This window comes from Xiphias gladius, chromosome 16, assembly GCF_016859285.1.
Source record: "Xiphias gladius isolate SHS-SW01 ecotype Sanya breed wild chromosome 16, ASM1685928v1, whole genome shotgun sequence".
NCBI classification, from domain to species: Eukaryota; Metazoa; Chordata; class Actinopteri; order Istiophoriformes; family Xiphiidae; genus Xiphias; species Xiphias gladius.
Genome location: NC_053415.1, coordinates 13940688 through 13960277, shown reverse-complemented (window position 1 = coordinate 13960277; position 19590 = coordinate 13940688). Strand labels below are relative to the sequence as shown.

The 19590-nt window shown below is 38.8% G+C and overlaps 1 protein-coding gene across 2 annotated transcripts in view; it reads left to right on the top strand.

The window, feature by feature from the left end:
* Positions 1 to 272: 272 nt before the first annotated feature.
* Positions 273 to 19590, top strand: part of grb14 (growth factor receptor-bound protein 14) — a 30980-nt gene continuing 11662 nt past the window's right edge. Inside the window, exons 1-3 of one of the 2 annotated variants that reach the window (XM_040148330.1) lie at positions 273 to 445; positions 7126 to 7340; positions 8561 to 8690. In XM_040148330.1, the coding sequence (XP_040004264.1) occupies positions 7153 to 7340; positions 8561 to 8690 (318 nt within the window). In that variant the 5' untranslated portion in view covers positions 273 to 445; positions 7126 to 7152. Of the gene's footprint in view, positions 446 to 7125; positions 7341 to 8560; positions 8691 to 16322; positions 16616 to 19590 lie in introns of those variants that run through there. The other variant, XM_040148331.1, reaches the window with a different exon arrangement.

The window sequence follows — 19590 nt, the reverse complement described above, 5'->3', positions numbered from 1 at the left end:
TGTATAGGACAGGCCAGTTCGGACCTATGGTACTTAAATGCTCATTAGATTATATATCAAATCTATATTTAAGCATAACAGAATTTAGATTCATTTTTATGCAGAAATACACTGACGCGTACAGCACACCTGTTGCCCTTGTCAAACAGTGTAGTTATGAATAAAGCTTTTATCATTTCTGTTGTCTTTATTATTGCCATTGCCCCTCAGAAAGTGCATAAACGAGGGCCCCCCCCCCCCCCCCCCCCCCTGCATAAACGGCTGAAATCGGACCCCGTTGAATACCTGCCATTCTCAACAGGTGAAAAAAAAAAAAAAAGTTTGTGACGCCAGGCACGTTACGGTAGAGCCACCTGTGCTACACGTGTGAGCGGTGAGTTTCTTTCCCCCCTGGAGCAGCGATATGAAGAGGTCGAATTGGAAAGTCCAGTTAAAGAGGCATAAGGTAAGAACAGCTGGGAAAATCGTCCCATGTCGGGTCTTTCATCTCGAACAGCATCGAGCCGGTTCAAGCTGGTGTGGAGGGAGCAGGAAGGCGTGTGCGACGGATTCACTTTCCACCGTGACTTTTCAGTGTTGGTTCTTTTTTTTTTTTTTCTTCGCGATACTGAACATTTGCCTACGTGTTTACGTTTGCCGAGCTGTAAGTCGTGCAGATTGGAAATGAAAAGAAGCCACCGACTTTGAAGAATTCTCGCTAAATGTCACGTCACAGCCGGAAGGTCGTCAATTTCTGTGAAATAGTTTGACACCGGGACGGTGACTGGGCTTATCCTCGACTTTGCTCTCTCGCAATGATAGTTAGAAAAAAAAACATCAAGGTCGTGATTTCTCCCACACATTTCTAAATAAGGGATACGAGGCGGGCCCTCCAAACATGCAGAGGCTGTGATCAAGCATTTGGCTTTCAAAATTAAAGCTTATTTGATATCAACATAGTACATGTACTCCATTCTATCAAGTACCATCAAATTTCCCTGCTGGTAAAATATAGCCTGATGAATTCGACACCGTCGCTGTTTCTGCAATTCAACTCGTTGACGTTTATGTGTGGTTTAACGTTTAACCTCCTTAAAAGATACGAACAAAATATATTACACTTTTCATATTACAAGATAGGTATATACCACTTCTTAGAATTAACATGTTTTGCATTCACTTAAAAAAAATCCTTGCTTTTTCTCATTTTATACAATTCATTGACCACATGTAGTTATAAAAGTTCCTAATTACTCAGTTGGACATGGGCGAAACTTTCCCATGCAAACCAATGGGACTGACTGAACACCCAATAAAATCCAACACTTCTTTTCAACAGCATGTTCTTTGTTCCTTCAGTAATTCAGTGAGAAGAGGACATAATGACATTAGGCAGTCACTGACTGTCACTGACAAGAGACTTGTTTGATGTTCAAATTAGATTCAATGTAGCCCAGAGTCCTGCATCAAAACTAGGCAGTTCTCAAAACACAGCCAGAAGCAAAAACACATTGGTACTGTATCACATTAGCTTATCTTTGGGCATTTTCAGCATTTCAAAATAGGACAGCTCACTGAAACACAATATAATTTTGTCCTTGCCTCTCCACAGATTTTTATAACATACCAGAAATGACACACTGAATTCCAGTGAGAAATGGTGGCTCGTAGCAGCAATGGGGCTCACTCAGAATACACAAATAGTTATTCTTGCAAGTGGTGACAAATGGCATGATCCCTAGTGTCTCACATCATGAATGGGGTAACGTGGATTTTGTAAAGACACTGCTCCAGCACAAGTGTTTACTATCCGTCCTCTCCTTGTAGTTTTCAACAGCTGCTAAGCCTCACTCTGTGTGGGTTGGCATGAGCCGTCCCAGTACACAAATGTAGTAATCTTTTCATTTCAATAGATAGCTAGAGTGCATCAAGCTGAACTGGACAGCTGTACTTAGACTTAAACTCCAGGTGTTCTTAAGCATGAAAGACAGATTTTTGACAGTTATTCAGATCGGTTGGAGGAACAACAATTACATTATTTACCATCTTAGCTGACACCAAAGCAAATAACTAGTTCTAAAATGATGAGTCATTTCATTGATTAGTCGATCAACCAAAAACTAATCTACAACCATGTTGGTAATCAAACACGCCTCAGTTCCAGCTTCTAAACTATGAATATTTGCTGCTTTTCTTTGTCTTATATGACAGTAAACTTAATATATTTGGGTTTTGGACTGTTGGTTGGACAAAACAAAACAAATCTATAATGAAAACTAGAGTGGCACTCAGTAGAATGCATACCTCTGCCAAGGCCAGTGTTAAAAAACATACACCAGACTTAAGAGAAAGAAATTCAAATACATACTTAATTATCCGGATCCGCCCCAAAATGTGATGGCTTCTTCCCTGGCCCATGCCCGATCCCTCCACCAAGTTCGCTGCAAATCATTTGAGTACCTTTTGCGTAATCCTGCTGACAAAGAAACCAACAAACAGACACGGGTGAAAACATAACCTCCTTGGCGGACGTAATAATCATTAGTTGCTGCTCAACAAGTAACAATACAACAACAAAAAGCAACAGCAGTTACCCCAAACTAACTTAAGAGTAGACATTTCATCCTGACCTCCTACACAGAATACTTTATAGGTAAGAGTTTGCCCTAGAAGTCGAGTCTATCACCTGACAGGCCTGTGACAGTACTTCCTTGTACTGAGGAGCTGTCCAGGGTGGTTCTACCTGCAGCCGAGACACTTCTGTTATAGTTATGCTGTCCAGAAGGACCAGAACAATAAAAGAAGGCTGTGGGATGTCCCTGCCAGCCATGCAACCTTCCTCAAAAGTCAGGCTCATCAAGCCAAAGGAAGGGGAGCTACACATGCTTGGTTGACCCCTCCTGCAATAACTCTGTCCTTCATTGTGGGTTTAGAACATCCTCACAAAGAGAGCAACTGGTAACAGAATACTCTAGACTTTGGTGGACAGGCAGGATTATTATCAGGCACAGGGTACCCTGGTGGAGCAGGTTGGAGGCCAAAAGCGGACCCACAGACTAGCAAGTCCCTATGCTGCTCTCTGAGATGAAGTTGAGCATTGTACTTTTCTCCTCAAAGATGGTAGAAGGCTGGTAAGAGGAGTATAAGAGTACATGCTGTTTTCGTAGTACTTTCTTCCTTATAATGCTGAAGATGCTGGTCCTAATAGTAACAGTGGAGCACCCAGGAGCTCTTCAATATCCTTGTGTTGGAGGGCAGTTATGCAACATGGGCCATAACACAGCCTATCGAAGGCAAAGTTGTTCCTTTTTGTGAGATCTAACTTCTTAGCTGATACAAAAGTCTTAACTGTTGTTATAGCATTGAAAGGGACACATCAAACAGCCCCAGGTTATTGGCCACCATTGCCAACTGGCTAACAGTGGAATATCCTTTTTCTACCATCTTCCTGTCCATGTGTTGCTGAGGGATTGCCTTGCAGGATGGCCATAGCAAAACTACGGAGGTGATTCCTAGACTGGAGTAGAGCGATTAAACATAAATGAGGTGCTTCCTCTGTTTGCTTCACTGGTTTAATCCAAACTGTATATCAGAGAAACAGTGCAAGTACTTTCTTTACCACTAACAGGCCAGCAAATGAGGTGAAAACACTCTTGGTGCTGTGGCAGAGCTGGTAAGGGTCAATGGCAACAACCAGTGACTCATTAGACCAATTAATCTGTGCCCATGATGTCATATTTGGCACTTAGCAAAAGTACAATGGGAGCAAAACTGCTCTTGTCATTTAATACAGAACAGTATGAAATAATGGCAAAAGAGGCATTTAAAAACCCTCTGAAAAAGAAATGTATTACATTTATATTCAAAATCTAAATGACACATCAGATAAAAAGGAAGTGACTGAACATGGAACTTACATTTTGCTACAATTGCTAAAAAAACTGACAAATTTCAACAGCTTTCTGGTGTATATGGTGAAAAACCCAATAGATTTTTACACACAAAGGGAATCAAGCCTAAGCCATTTGTTTTCTCCAAAGTTTACGGTGCAGTTTTTTTTTTTTAGATTGCTTAGTGAATTGAATCCTACTAAAGGCACAGGTTTAGATCAATTACTAGCAAGATTTCTTAGAGAGGCTGCAGAAGTGATCACTCCTTTTATTTCTTATAAAATCAATATGTCCATTCAGTCAGGTAAAGTTCCAGATGAGCAAAAATGACAAGAGTAATTTCACTACGTAAAAAGGAAGCAAATGCGATCCAAGCAACTACAGACCAGTATCCATTGTGAGTGCTCTTATAAAGGTAATCGAAAGAATTATACAGGTACAGATAAATGAATATATTTCATTCTGTAACCTTTTTATATGAGCTGCAATTAGGTTTAGGAAAAACCAATTCTACTGAAACATGCTAACTGTATCTAATAGACTTTATTAGAAGAGAATTCGATAGAAGGAAGATTTGTGGTATGGTCATGCTTGATTTGCAGAGAGCATTTGTTACAGTAGATCACAGACTTTTATTAAAGAAATTAAGAGCCATGAGTTTCAGTGGGCTGACCCTGAATTGGGTCCATTCATACCAATCAAATCGTACTCAAATGGTTGACTTAAAAGGGACCCATTCAAAGTCAAGAATCATGGGATGTGGGGTGCCACAGGGTAGTATACTAGGCCTTTTTTTTTTTTTCTATTATACATAAATGACTTAAAAGCCGCCTCATACCGTCTTTTTTTTATATGCTGACGATACTGTTTTAATTTAACACACATACAAAACAATGGTTGAGAACACTATTAGTGAGGAATTTCAAAATGTAAGTCAATGGCTTTCAGATAATTGATTATGCCTACACTTGGGAAAGGCTGAAGCAATTCTTTTTGGTTCTAAAATTACCAAGGTCACCAGATTTTATAGTCAATGTTGGAGAATTCCATATAAGGGTTATATTAAAGGTCCATTCCCGAACATATCTTGATCCCGCACATTTTAAGCTGTTTAACTGGTTGATGGTGGAAAAAGAGATGTTGCTCACTAACAAAATTGTTAAAAATATGGTACCAAAATACTTAAAATCATAACTACTTTACAAGAGGTAAATTTCAAATCTTTTCCATTCAATAGCCTAATGGGCAAGAATACACTTCTCTACAATGCAGTAGTACAGTGGAATAATCTTCCCAAAAATTTGAAATTGAGTGTTTTACATATCATGTTTAAAGTGGACTTAAATAAATGGTTTCAAAGTACCATGCAGTATATTCAATTTATAATTTTTGTGATCAAGACACATGAGAATGTTGACATAGCTACCTCACCGCCTTCTATTTATCTGCTATTTATTTGCTATTTATAGGTTGATTATATGGTCTTTGCTGGCTGTCTTGCTGTTTAGTTCTTTATCTTGTGGTGTTAAGTGTTATTCTAGAGGCCCACAATGGAAATAAGCCTTCGGGTTTTATTATTTTTTCATCCTCAGTGATTTTTAATGTATGCAATGACTTAAGCGCAATGTGTGTATTTTAATCATCGAATAAATGAATTCATTAATTCATCCAAAACATAATCTGTGTATCATTTAAAGATAAAATAATGGAAATTAATAATCAATTGGCACAATGATAATTGTTACTTTTGTACTAAAACTAAAGTGATCTAAATAAATTCATGTAAATCTTAAACCAAAATCCATTACAGTACAAAATAATCAAAGTAAAACTGTATCTTTCAGTAATGTGAGACACTGTTATTAACTCCCTAAAATATATTTGGCATTCATCCTACACCAATGTAATTAGCATTTGCATTGACTGATACCAAAAGAATGTGTTCCAGGGTATGAGTTATTTCTGGCCCTCTCGTGCTGCCTGGGGTTTCTTGTCATAGCCCCATCTTCTACTGCTCTCTCCTCTCCAAAATCAACCTCAAGAAACTAATGCCACTTCCCTATAGCAGCACTGGGACATCGAAATTCAGATTTGTCTGGTGACCAGCTGTTATTCCCATATTCATGGTATGCAAGTGCATATGATAGAGCTTAGGTAAAAAAGGAATCCCAAACCATGTGGAGCTGTCCTATTGTGAGAGATGCTTTGGAAGGTACATGTCAGGGAGTGTGGATTAATGGAGACAGACAGACACAGGTCATACAGATCATCCTGAAGTTTTTACTTGCACTATTTCCTTATTTTGTATTTCCTTCTTTTGAAAGTAAAAATAACTGGGATTTGACCACTGCCCCAGCTTGTCATATTTACCAAGGTAATCAAATTATCCTTGTCTTCTGTTAATGTAGTGAGATATTGCTTTAACCCTATGCTGCCTGTTAGTCTGTATCTCCAGTAGCCTGTCAGACTCTGTTACACATTACCTTTCAGAAAGATGTTATCATCCCAACCATCCCCCACATGGAGCCTGTCACTGAATGACACAGCCCACAACACAACCAATCTGCTGGGCTGGCTACTATGTACAACACATGCCTTCTACAGTCTACTAAGTTTAAAGTGCAATTTGGATCCCTGTGCGAAGTCCATGACAAAAGAACAGTTGGTTTTATAGTACTGGTTGTGCTCCCGGACTCATTACTGAGCTTAAGACACCACCTTTTGTCTAAGTGTGCTTTGTGTGTACAATTCCTGCCTTTCAGGTTGTAAAGGGAAGTATATCAAAAACAAAAACAAAAAAGGGAAATTTAAAGCAACAACATTAACAAAACACTTGATAAGGCTGAACTAATTAGTTGATTATTAACAAACTACTGTGTCAGAGCAAGGATGACTGTTTTGGGAGTCATTGCGTTAAAAATATCTTTATTGTGGTGGATCGTGTTTGGGTAGGAGGGATCATTTTGCCCCACTGGGCCACCCTTGAGGGCAGCAGATGAGCCAGAGAGACGTGTGTGTGTGTGTGTGTGTGTGTGTGTGTGTGTGTGTGTGTGTGTGTGTGTCTGTCTGTCTGTCTGTGTGTGTGTGTGTGTGTGTGTGTGTGTGTGTGTGTGTGTGTGTGTGTGTGTGTGTGTCTGTCTGTGTGTATTCGTGTGCTCTGCTGAGCTGTGAGCAGAGGAGCCCCGCCAGCCAGCTTGCTCTAACTGTGCTCTGCACACACTCCAGTCCAACAGCTTGTCTCTTCTCTCTGCTCCAGATGATGCCTTGGATTTAGCTGGCCCACATGAGTGATATGAATAACACACTGGACGAAATACACACTTCTGGAAGCCTGGGAGGGAAAGCAGAGATTTTTCAGAGTGGCAAGGGTAATGTGAGTGGCTTTCCCAGTCCAGCCCTCATCCCTTTGAGAGCTCCTTTACTAACACCAAATGCCCAGAAGTCCAGGACTACGCTCTGCAAGGGGAACAGGTAGGACTCACTTTTCTTTATACTTGCCATGAATGATGCCAGACTGTCTATAAGATTTAAAAAACTCAGTTGCACTAACACTGAAAGAAATATTTTCTACCCTACATTTTACAATGTGAGATGCCTTGCAGAAGAATAGTGCACTCTTTGTATTTGCAGGAGCGAGACACAGAGGTCTATTTGAAAGCTGTAGTGTAGACTTTGTACCTGTAAACACTATTGGCTGGAACCAAATGCAGCTGTCAATGAAGTGTAATGTATTACTTCCACAGTGCAGTTTAAGACCTGGGATCAAATCAAACACCTGTTAGTTTGTGGGAGATAATTAGTAACTCAGTAACTGCTGTTTTTACTGAGCAGTAAAGAAAGCGTCGGTCAGAGAACGGCACCTTTCAGAAACAGAGGCCCTCTCTTCTGTAGATGTGCTGAAATCTCACTTTCTTACCTTATCATCATAGTAATGGAATATTGTGTCGTGGATAATCTGTTCATGCAGTTTTTTTCTGACTGATTTAAAAGTAAGCAGATTACAATGACATACTCAATGTGTTTTAGAAGTAAAGTACAGTCCAAAACTCAAAGCTTGTAATGATTCATCCCTAAGTGGTTGTAGCAGGTGACAGAGAATTATAATATTTTGTGATTATGATAAAAATAATTCCTTTACATAATCATTATTAGATTTCTTGATTGTAATATAGCTTACTTCCCTCCAGCTAGCAGTTTAAGCGCTGTCTTTACAATTTAGCAGCTGCTGAATTTTATAGTGGTGAAATCAGGGGTGGCTCATGTGTGCATTATCAGCCATCTTATCAAAAGTCTGTTGGTGATTGGGGTGTGTCGTCTGGTATTTGAGAGCACAAGGGGTCCAAGCAGAGACAGCCTTGTGTTTCTGTCAGATCTGTCAGTTTGTTTATCACCTGCTCCATTTATACTGCTCATTCCTGTGCATGGGGCACAAGCAACAGAGAACCAGCCATATGTTGTAGATGTGCTCTCTAAGATGCAAGTTGTGAAGTCAGTGTAACATAAAGTCTAATACATCATTGCAAAGTCACAGTCTCGACTTTGACTCTGCAAATTCAGCCTCACATACTTGGTACTTTTGAAAACTATGGGATCTCATATTTTGAATTATAAATCAAATCTGAACAAAGCTTTAGTCATTTTATGCAGCCACTCTTTCTTTCTCTCACTGTGTCTGTTTTCTTGTCCTTCAGGAGCAATAAAGAGGAAGAGGAGTCATTCTCTACTCCTGTTCCAAACCCTTTTCCTGAGCTTATCCCTTCAACCCTCTCCCCCTTTGTGTCTGAATGTTTATTACCATGGACCAAAAGTAGTGCAACTCAGGTGAGTGTTCCATTTACAGTACTTGAGGGTTTTTGTGACACAAAGAGTCATATTATTTGAAAAAATAAGGCCTTGGTTGTAACCTGCTCCACATACTACCCCAGGTAGCAAAGTCATGCAAGCTTTAATTGAAACAAGTGCCAGTAGAACGACCACAGAGGTATTTAAATTTAAATAAATGCATTGTTACATGATGTTTGGCTCGTGATTTGTCTGATGTTTCAGGGCATATGAATGATTGAACCAGTTATGTGAGTATGGAAATTAGTTGCAGTGAAGAGATAAAAATGCTGTGTCAGCACACTCAGTCTATAGATACAATATTATTACTTTTGAGTTTTTAGATTTTTACCTGCATACGGTACAGTGGCCACTAAACAACATAAAAATAGGCAATACACGGGAAGTGTGATACCGCCTGCAGATGTTGCATTGGAAATGTGATTATAACTTCATGGCTTACCCTGGAAATACCTGGCCTAGTGCCCAACAGCTACTCTTGTACGTTTGCTTTAGCACAGGGTGTGTGATTTGTCATGCGCTGAATGTTGGGAATTACCTGCTGGTGCTGGAAAAGCTTTCACTCCAATCTAGATGTTGAGCCAATTTTTGCTTACAGGGCATTTAGTAAAAAAAAAAAAAAAAAAATCCTTAGGTCAGCGATTGAGTTTTCACTAAGTCCTCCCCCTCTTAGTTACTGTTGCTAGGCTTGTCAAGCTTTCCAATCTAGTACAGCACATATGCAGTTGACAATAACAGTAACAGATTTACTACTTAGTATTTATAGAAACATTGGAAACAGTGGATCTTTGATTTCACGAAGAAGTTTAAACAACAGTTGATTTTGTCAGCTGAAATTAAAACTGTTGCTCGCAGACTTTATCAGAGTTGGCTTAAAAATATGTTTCCAGCTGAGTACTGCTCTTACTACAGCCACACCCACACAGCTTCACTACACGGCTAACTTATGAAAAGATAAATTTGCTAATTAGAGCATTTTTGTCAATGCCGTACCGCCATAGTGTTTTACAGCTATTGTTGCTTGCCCCATGTCATAATTTTGGCAGACATAATGTAGGTCATACACAACTCATGATGAGTAATCGTTCAATTTATTTCCTGCTGTTTTTTCAGCAGTGAGTGCAAGTCAGGAGAACATTGATTATTGTGCAAAGCAAAAAAATATTTACCATGTGACCCCGTGATCTGTATCTAAATTTGTACGTTTATGCAGAACTCACTGTCAAATTCTAAAAAGAGAACACATTTATTATGTGGGAAAGCTAACAATTATGGGTCTGCTTCAAAAGTGCATGGGTTTCAAAATGTATTTGTCTATACATTTTCCAGGGCTGTTAAATTAGTCTGGTTTGTCGACCACTAGATATTTCCTGGATGTGGATCCCTATAATGTATGCTGGAGTTGATTTCAGGTTTTTCAGTATCTTTGTGGTCTATGTGTATGTGTATTCCTGTGTGCATGTGTAGCAGCAGGGGGCAGCTCAAAGCAGTGACTCATAGGAAAGATAGAAATTACAGAGCCCAGCAGTTACCAGTGACTGTCAGCAGTATTAGACCTCTCTCTGCTAATGTGTTGCTTTCGGGTTGAGAAAAATACGTACAGAGAGTGGATTTTTTTCTATTTATTTATTCATTTTTTAAGCTTCCATTGTACTCAGTAGAGCATTTGTGATTAGCGCAAGAATGTAATCAAATTGGCATTTGTTCCTCTGCATGCATTGTGGTAAGATTGCTTGATCATCTAACACTGGAATTTCTCCACCTGATATACAAAGTCTCAAATGAGCCCTTTTATTCTATTCCCTCCTCACTCAACTCAAGGTTTCACATCAGAAAATTACAGAGGGATTGCCACTTCTCCTGTGCTCTCACCAGCCCATTGTGAAGACAGGGCAGAGATTTTCACGGATTTGGCATTTTCTTTGATAGTCACGAGAATGATCCTTAGGTTTCTCAGCGAAGGGGCAAAATGACACCCAGTTGACCCACACTCTGTACCAATGCGGTTCCCTTGTTAGCAAATCTCAAAGTGATCCTTATGTATCTTGTTGATGAGGCCAGTGTTTGCATCTCATGGGCATGACAGCCTCTTACTTAGCCTTTTCAGCAGCAGTATTGGGAAGACAAAGGGAGTATGTCAGACTGAACAGTTGTTTTTGTGTGACAATCCTCATTTCACAGTGTTATGACCTCATTTCAGCAGCACTCAAGAAACCAGTGACATCATTGTTCCAACTGTGCAGCACTCATCCCACACCCACCCTTCCAGCTCTGCCATAAAGGAAAATTGTCCATTGAGCTTCCCAGTGTGTCTTTTTGGGTAGTAATTTCCCCATCAGTTACAATTATCTGAAAATAATGATCTTTTACTAGGGCCAAGCTTAGATTATGAAATGAGTGGGCTAAAAAAACAGCAGTGACGTCTGCTTTCGTGGTATCTCAAGCAACTCGGTGTCTAGCTGAGACCCTTTGCCTGACATTGCTTTGTTTTACTCAGGCTTTAAAGCTACTTCACCCGTGAGAAACCGTTTTTTCTGAGCCCCCTGTTAGCCTTGTGTTTGCAGTGTCATGGTCCATTTCCATAACAAAACCACCAAGTCACGATGGCCACATTATGTCAGGAGACACTTAGATTTGGTGTCAGCACAACTGCCTCCAGAAAAATATATGACTAAATGCATTTAAAGTCAGTGGGTAGTCAGGTGAACTTTGCACGAAAATGCATTGTTATACAGTAGGTTAAGACAACTGGATTGTTAGGACAGATCCGTTTCCATGGTGAATGAATTAGTGTGAGTCCTATACTACCTCAGCTGTTTCAGACATACAACTGTGACATGAGAGATTACTTTGTGAAATAAAACCCTCCTGCACTTTTGAGTTTGACCTCAGGAAAAGTGCCCACTGGCAACGCCGAGGGTTCAGTTTCTCAGGCTGTCGGCTCAGCCACAGCACAACATCGCTGCAGACACAAGGACAGACTTTAGCATGACATAATGATGCCGTAAATATTTGCAGGATTGTGAGACCTTTTGTACTACCAGTTTGTCATGACGCAGACAATTCCATGTTGATATTGTTGATAAGGGCAGTGTGACCTGGCTTTGAGTGCAACATCTTGGAAGAACTGGTATATCTTCACAATACAATGGGATAATAAACACTTTTTGGGGAAGTCCAAGTAGCTGGCACCGCCTCCACTCTCCAGGAATATAGTGGGCAGTCATGCTTGGACTCTTACCAGAAACCAGAAGCAAACAGACAGTCTGTGTCCAGATGGTGTTGAGTGCTCAGTTCAGCCATATGAGTCAGAGGAAATGCCTGCCCCTTTAGAGATGTTATTTCAGATGCAACATGCATCATGTCCATGTTCTTCACTCTGAGTTTCAGCCACTCCTCTACAACAGATGTTACACGGTCCTCAGGGTCACACTTAACAGATATAAACCATCTATACATGTTCTCTCAACTACTTAATAATTTGTTAGAAAGCTGCTTACTGGCAAAACAGAGGTAAGCTGAGATATTTGTATTTTATAAACTTTATAAACAACATTTGGTCGATGAGTGAGCGCTGGTCTCAGGAACATTGCAAGTCACAACCACAGTCCGCAGACATCTTTTTTTATTTTAAGTTTCGAAATAATTAAATTGTTTTTTTGGTTTTTTGTTTTTTCTGGTTTTTCATATCACGCAGAACACACTGATTTGAGTGGTTAAATAATTCAGTAAATCATTACAATGCAGTACTTAAAGTGAGAATTGGAGCGTAAGAATTAGAGGAGTCACATAGCTTTCATTCCTTGTGCCTAACAGAGAGTATGTGTTATATATAGGAAGTCATTTGGTGTGGATGCACATGCTGCCCCTTTATTTTTCTCCATGTCTCTCTCTTACCCCCTTCAGACTGACAGTCAAGTGGGATAAAATTGTTTCTTTTTGGTTTGAATGATTCAACACAACATTGTCTGGCTTCAGAAACCTTTTCTCCACCAGGTTTTGATGCAGATCTTAACATTGCTTGGGTTTTTATAGAGGAATGAAGGGTCCTTCATAGTAACTATAGCATTACAATATAGTTTTTTTAAAATTATTCAAGGATTACAGTAACCCAGTAGACACTGGAAGTGACTTTTAGTCCAAGTCAAACATGAAATTCTGTCCTTCTCAATTGTAACATTTACTAATGAGCCCAAATAAAGAAATTAAATTCTATAATGCTAACCCACGTCTTCTGCTTTGTCTTGATGAATGTCGATGTTAACATTGCCAGTTAAAGTTCAACTATGTTTACCAAATGAACAAGGTGTGGTATTTTTTTTATGGCTTAACTGTGGTCTGTGGAATGACAGCTGCAGATGCAGGTCTTGTGTAAAAAGCAACAACCAGGGATTAAACTGTGAGACTAGTGTGATATGAATAGGTCAATCACAGAATGTGATTTATACCATGTCAAACACAAGTGGCACCTCCCTCTCTCTCTGAAACACAAACAATAAAACACAGACAAGTACGCTGTGTTCACCCTCTTTTATGATCTTATCTGGACCAGACAGCTTTAAATACTAAATGAATGCATCTGAAAATGCAGACTCACTTGGATTTTGTCAAACATTTAAATGAAAATCCATTTCTCACTGACGGTTGACACAGTTAACTGTGTACGACACAGCACACCTCTTAAGCACAGTTACTGTGCCTGTGCAAAACAACTTGGACAAGGTCTTTAAGTCCAGAGTCAGCGAGGTAGTGCATTAAACTGCATTTCCTCTAATGACCACTGGATACTGGTTGCAACTACCTCATTCCTAGCTCTACCCTTTGACCATATTTAAAGTTTTTTGTGGCACGAGTAATGGCCAAAATGGCAGCAAGTAGCAATGGTGGAAAGCAACAATTACAATGATTGAAATACAGTACTTAAGTACAATTTTGTGGTACTTTACTTGAGTATTTATATTTTATGCTATTTTATACTCTGCCAGACTTTCAGGACTTCAAGTCTGAATTTCGGCACCTGTTGAGGTAACAGTGGTCTGAATGGCACTGATTAACAGTGCAGTGACCACCCTTGTAACACCGTCAACTAACATTAAATCTATCTCATCATCTCCTTTTTTGCAGATGACTCTCCCTTTACAGTAAATTAGGTTGTAGTTGTTGTCAGTTTCATGGTTTCCACAGTTTTCCTTTGTAATGTAGTTTTATTACGCTTTGACGTGTTTGTTTTCTGTTGGTTGGTATGCATGTGCCACAATAGCTGCTATTGATTTATTTATACACAGTAGCAACTGGTGTCTGAATGGTGCTATATAAATAAACCTGTCTTGCCTTTACTTACTGTTTTACTGTTTTATCTATAATCATTCACTTTCCACCCTTTCCACCCAGCTAATGGGTTATGGAATGACAAAGAAATGGAGGAGGCTTCTGTTCCCTCAATATCGAAAGACATCTCTCATTCCAGTTCCCTGGGCAGAGGCGCTGCCTAAAGGCCAAAATTCGGGGAACAAAAAATCTCCCACAGATAGGATTGTAACATGACTAGCTATGTCTTAGTGCAAGAGGGAACCTGATATGTGTCTCTGGTTGTTTTTAAGTGAGTATACTGTAAAGCCCCATCTAGAGTAGGGTATACACTGTATACCTGCATATGCGCACTATTGCATCTCTGGTTGCTGTCTAGTTACTCTGACAGAGCCTACAAGGGGGTCTTGATTGAATCAGCTGTGGTCAAGGACAATGTGTCTGGAGCTGGCTTTGTTATGAGAGTTGTGGAGACTCTGTTATCATTCTGGCTCCATTAATTCAAATTCATTTTAGCCGTGTGATAACTAGCAGCGTCTGTTTGTCTGTGCTCACACAAATCAGTGTGCTGTGTTTCCAGATAAACATGAACCCTGTTGTGGGAGGTTCTTCTTTTCCTGTCTGTTCTCATGAGTTGAAAGAGAGGACAATGATTGGTGCCAAACTTCCACATTCAGTGCTGTGGAGTTAGATATAATAACATATACTGCATATGTCCAAAGGGAGAGGAGATGAAAGAAATGTAGACCCATGCATATTCATAATCAGACAGCTTTCACACCACAATTGATATATAATCTAGATAGAACTGTATCTGTACACACGATCTTAAAATGAAAGTTTGTATGTGTTTGGTCTTCATCAATGAATTTCAGGCTCCTTGTGGTCTGCAACTGTTTCCTCCTTATTAATAGATTTATTGAAATGGAATCTGCCCTCTACAGCATCTGGTATATTTTGTGTACTGTAACTTGTGAAATGGCTCCTCTAGTATAGTTCTGTACAGTACCAGTGGGAATGTTAGATTCATTGTAGCATGGTAAACTGGAGGCAAACTATTTAAATGTACATCTGACCTAAAAATATACCTGTCAACTTCAAAAACTTCGACATTGATCTATAATTTTTAATACTGAGGCTTGAAAATGGGCGTGTCCTAGAAGGATGGCACACTCATTTTCACAAGGCCTCTTTGTCTAGTCTTACAGTAAAACAGATGTGGGTTGTGAATTGTGGCTATGGGGTTGAGGCTATTTTGAATGCCTGTTCGCTCTCTCTCTTTCTCTCTTTCTCAAAGAGCTTTAAGGATATGACCATACAGTCGTGCTAAAGCATTGTATGAATATTTACACAAATTTAAAGTATATTAAGAACACTGTTAAGACTAAAATGCATAATTAGTGTGTTAACTCGTTTTTTTTGTCTAGCCAAACATTTGGACCATCCATTACAAGAAACCACTATATATAAAAATCTTCTGTTAACACATACAGTATACAAATGCAAAAGAAAAACATGAATTATAATATTATATGTACTTGTAGCGGATATATTTTCAAGTAGCACGTACTTATGTGCAAAATTTAAAATTAATTGTACACTGAATAGCAGAAGAAAGAAATTAAGCGCTATAGTACAAGCCTAAAGATTAGTATATCTTGATAATGAGATTTTTCCCTCCTATCCCAGGCTTTTTCCAAGTAACTCTCTAATTTACGTATTTCGTGAATTGGCAGATCGGTTTGTGCATTGTCTGTAAAGATAATAAAAAATAAAATAAAGGCCGATGTAGCTCTAACAGGTCAGTCAGTATCCCATCATGTGGTTGCAAGAATATGAGAATGCCACTTTATTTGATTTGCCTCAATACACTCTTTAGTTATTAAACTGCAGATTGCTTAATGGTCATCTTTTTGCCGAGATTCTTGTCTAATATCAGCACTCAAAGTATACAACATTAATGCAGAATTTTCATGAATATGCATACAAATCCTTGTTTAGTGAAATGTATTATGTCAGAAACTAAAAATAGTCATGTAGCGTCTGTCTTCAAAGTCAGCAAAAACAATCTGGTACAAGTACTTTCTGGGAAATCTTCAGCTCCTTTGCTGTTTTTATCACTTGGCAGAATTTGTTACTTTGATTCCAAGTATTTTAGCTTTCTCTGCCCTTGGACTGTATATTTTACCTCTGTTCACCATGAGAAAATATTTTTTTCTCACTTTCAGTTTTGTTTTTTGGAACTGCTTTTCTAAAAGGAGAGAAAAGGATAAAGCTTTTACATTCCCAAGGACAAAGGAGGAGTTTGTGTTGCAGGGAGGCGACATGAGTTAGTTTCTCACACTTTCACTGTGAAGGATCTCACTGGTTTTCCGTCGCATCTAATAGGGTTACCATATATAAAAAAATTATTTTGTATTAAATACCATAGTATTAATTTTATAATTAGAACCACAATTTTTACATTATCCCTATTGTCAATCACTATGTACGGATATTTTTCATGCAGCTAATTGTGCACCTAAGGCAGAAGCATGAATTTCCATGCGAGAAGAGTGACTTTGCCTGCCATCACACCACTTTGTCTGCAGAAGCGGGTAGGAATCTTGGATGGATTTCCTCTGTAGAATCTCTTTAACATTAAAGCTTTTCCCTCTATATTAGTAAAGCCCTGCATTCTTTTCCTGATCGCAGATTTTTCTAAATTTAAACTGTTTCTCAGATGTTGCTAGCTGAGCATTATATGTAAACTTTCCAAAGTTTTTATCTTCATAAATATGTTCATATTCTGTTCACAACAATTTGCCTGTGCCATTACTTGTTGAAACTGACTTTCCTAATCTTGAAAAATGTTAGCTTTCTATGTTATGATGGCTTGCTCTTACTTTTACTTTGTCAATGGGCTCTCAACCTGTATATCATACTAACAATGAAATCAACTGCTGCTTCAACGTCCTAATAATGTATACATTTTTGATATTTATCAACCCCCCTCAAAACATGGTGGACTAATCCAATCCCAACAAACTTCGCAGAATGACAATGAGCCGAAATATTTATTTACTGTATGTTCACAATAGTAACCCCTCCAGCAGGTCAAGTATCATCATCATTTTTACTGCATTAAGTAGCATTTAGCTTTCCAGCACGCTTATCAGTGTTGCTTGATAACATTTGTCTGCTGTTGTAATTCATCACCTCATTGGTGCAAATGGTATTCTGGCTATTACTTTATATTTCTAAGTGGTCCAATTCTGTTTCAGCACTCAGTGCCCTAGTAACTTAGTTAATGTTTAAAGGCAACAAGTGTAACCCACCAATAATGCAGTGGACAAAGCAACTGTTAAGGTGTAAATAGCACCTGGTCTGTCCATTAAAGAGAAGGTCCTACATGAAGCTGAGTCTTTCTGTTTTTCCAGTGTTATAACGGTAGGGAGCTGAGAGGACATTTTTCAGTGGTTTTCTTAGATAGACAAGTTTGGAGGCCACCTCCTCACCACCACTCGGTGATAGAGCTGCAGCTGTGAGAGTGCAGTTCAAGGTTAAACCATAGTAGTCTAATTGGCAAAATGGCTCAAACTGTCCTGTCCTTGAGATAAGAAGGTCTAATAGAGGAGTTTATATTCAACAAAGCTATATATAGTCCTGCATACATTATGTCTGGATTTACTTTTTTTTTTTTTTTTTGCTTTTCATTGGGAGCCCTTTGTAACACAGCACATTATGTTCTGTTTCTTATCCCGCCACTTTAACCCTCACCTCTGTGACACAGTGCTACAAAAGTTAGCATCGTAGTGTGTTGAATGTAGCTTACAGTTGCATACTGTAGCGTTAGAGCCTGACTGATAAATTGGCGGGCAGACATTATTGACCAGTATTAGCTCATCATATACAGTATACATCAGTGCAAGTATACACCGTTGAGCAAAATCATTATGACCTCTCACAGATGAAGTGAATAATGTTGATTATCTCGCAACAATGGTGCACTTCAAGGTCAGCGATATATTAGGCAGTAAGTGAACAACGGGGGAAATGGGCAGGTACAAAGAGCTCAGGGAGTAAAAAAAAAAAAAAAAAAAAAAAAAGGGCCAAATCAATATGGCCAGACAACTGGGTCAATGCATCTTTGAAACAGCAAGGCTTGTGGGGTACTCCCAGTCAGTGGTGAGTACTTACCAACAATGGTTTGAGGAGGGACAAACCACGAACCAGGGCATCATCAATGCACGAGGGCAATGCTAGCTAGCACAAAGTCTTTGAGTTTGAGGAGGCTAAAATTTTTGTTTGGTTCTGCCATTTTTACTAAGCTAACAATACTGTGTCCTGTGGGAAGTGTGAAAACAAGGAAAGGTTAACAGTGTCACTGCTGAAAGTTGCCTAGATCTATGCTTGGCACTCCTGGGCTATGCAGCAGGTCAGATTTTAATGAATTCAGCCCAAGTACCAGATTTTATCTGGATGGAGAGATTTAAACTACCTCAAAATAAAGTTCAAGATCAATGTCATGCACAACCAACCCAGCTAGTACCAAACTAACCAAATTGGGTACTACTATAACTATGACATCTTACATGCATATACTGTATAATTACTACAAATATGGTGATACTACTACAGCAACTACTACTATTACTGCTAATACTAGTACTAGATTTGCAGATGTTTAGATTCACTTCATTCATTCATGCACAACCAAATGAGATCAAAATGAAACTATCACACATTGCAGATGCACTTAAAATCGTTGCCCAGTATCTGTCAGATGAGGTTGACCCAACAATTTACTAAAGAAACTCTTATTTTTAGTAGAACAGCTGAAGCCAACTTTCTGTTTTTTCTTTAAAGTGAGAAACAATAATCTATCAGAGAAGTAACTCTCCAGGTAACATTCTTTATTTGTGCATGTTGCAACACAATAGGTGTATATGATTGACATGATGTAGGTGGACATGAATGCTTTTCAGGTGAAAGCATGTGTAAATTTGGATCAGGGCTACTTGCTAATGAATGCAGGTCTGTGTTCACTGATAAATACATCAGCGGTTTACGCAGAATGCTACCTTGCCTGGCCAGTTATTAGAAACTCTCAAACAATGATTAACAGTGATATTTACTCAGTTGTCAATTACCTGGTGGGTTACAGTGATGCATAATGATACAATAATTAGATTGTAGAGCTCAGAGTAATTACATTGAGTGCAGTGGTTGTAATTATTTGACCTATCTATTGATATTATAAACTGTGTGTTTTTATGTATTTCTCAATTGAATGCTGAAAGTTGTAATTTAATTTGGAGTGCAACATCAGTAGAAAACTACACGTCTGCAGATCCGAAAAAAAACAGGGAGCCAGTCGAGCGATGGGTCAATTTTGATTTGTTGATATTTTCATATCACTGAATAATAGAGGTCAAAAAGATGTTGACATTTACTATACTTAACTGTATACCTAGTTAAAAATTCAAACGCAAGATGCCATTTTCAAATTGAAAATCCTGAATGTGTAACACATAATTTTATACATCCTTCTTTGTGATACAGAATGTAATATTTTTTATGTTTGGAAACA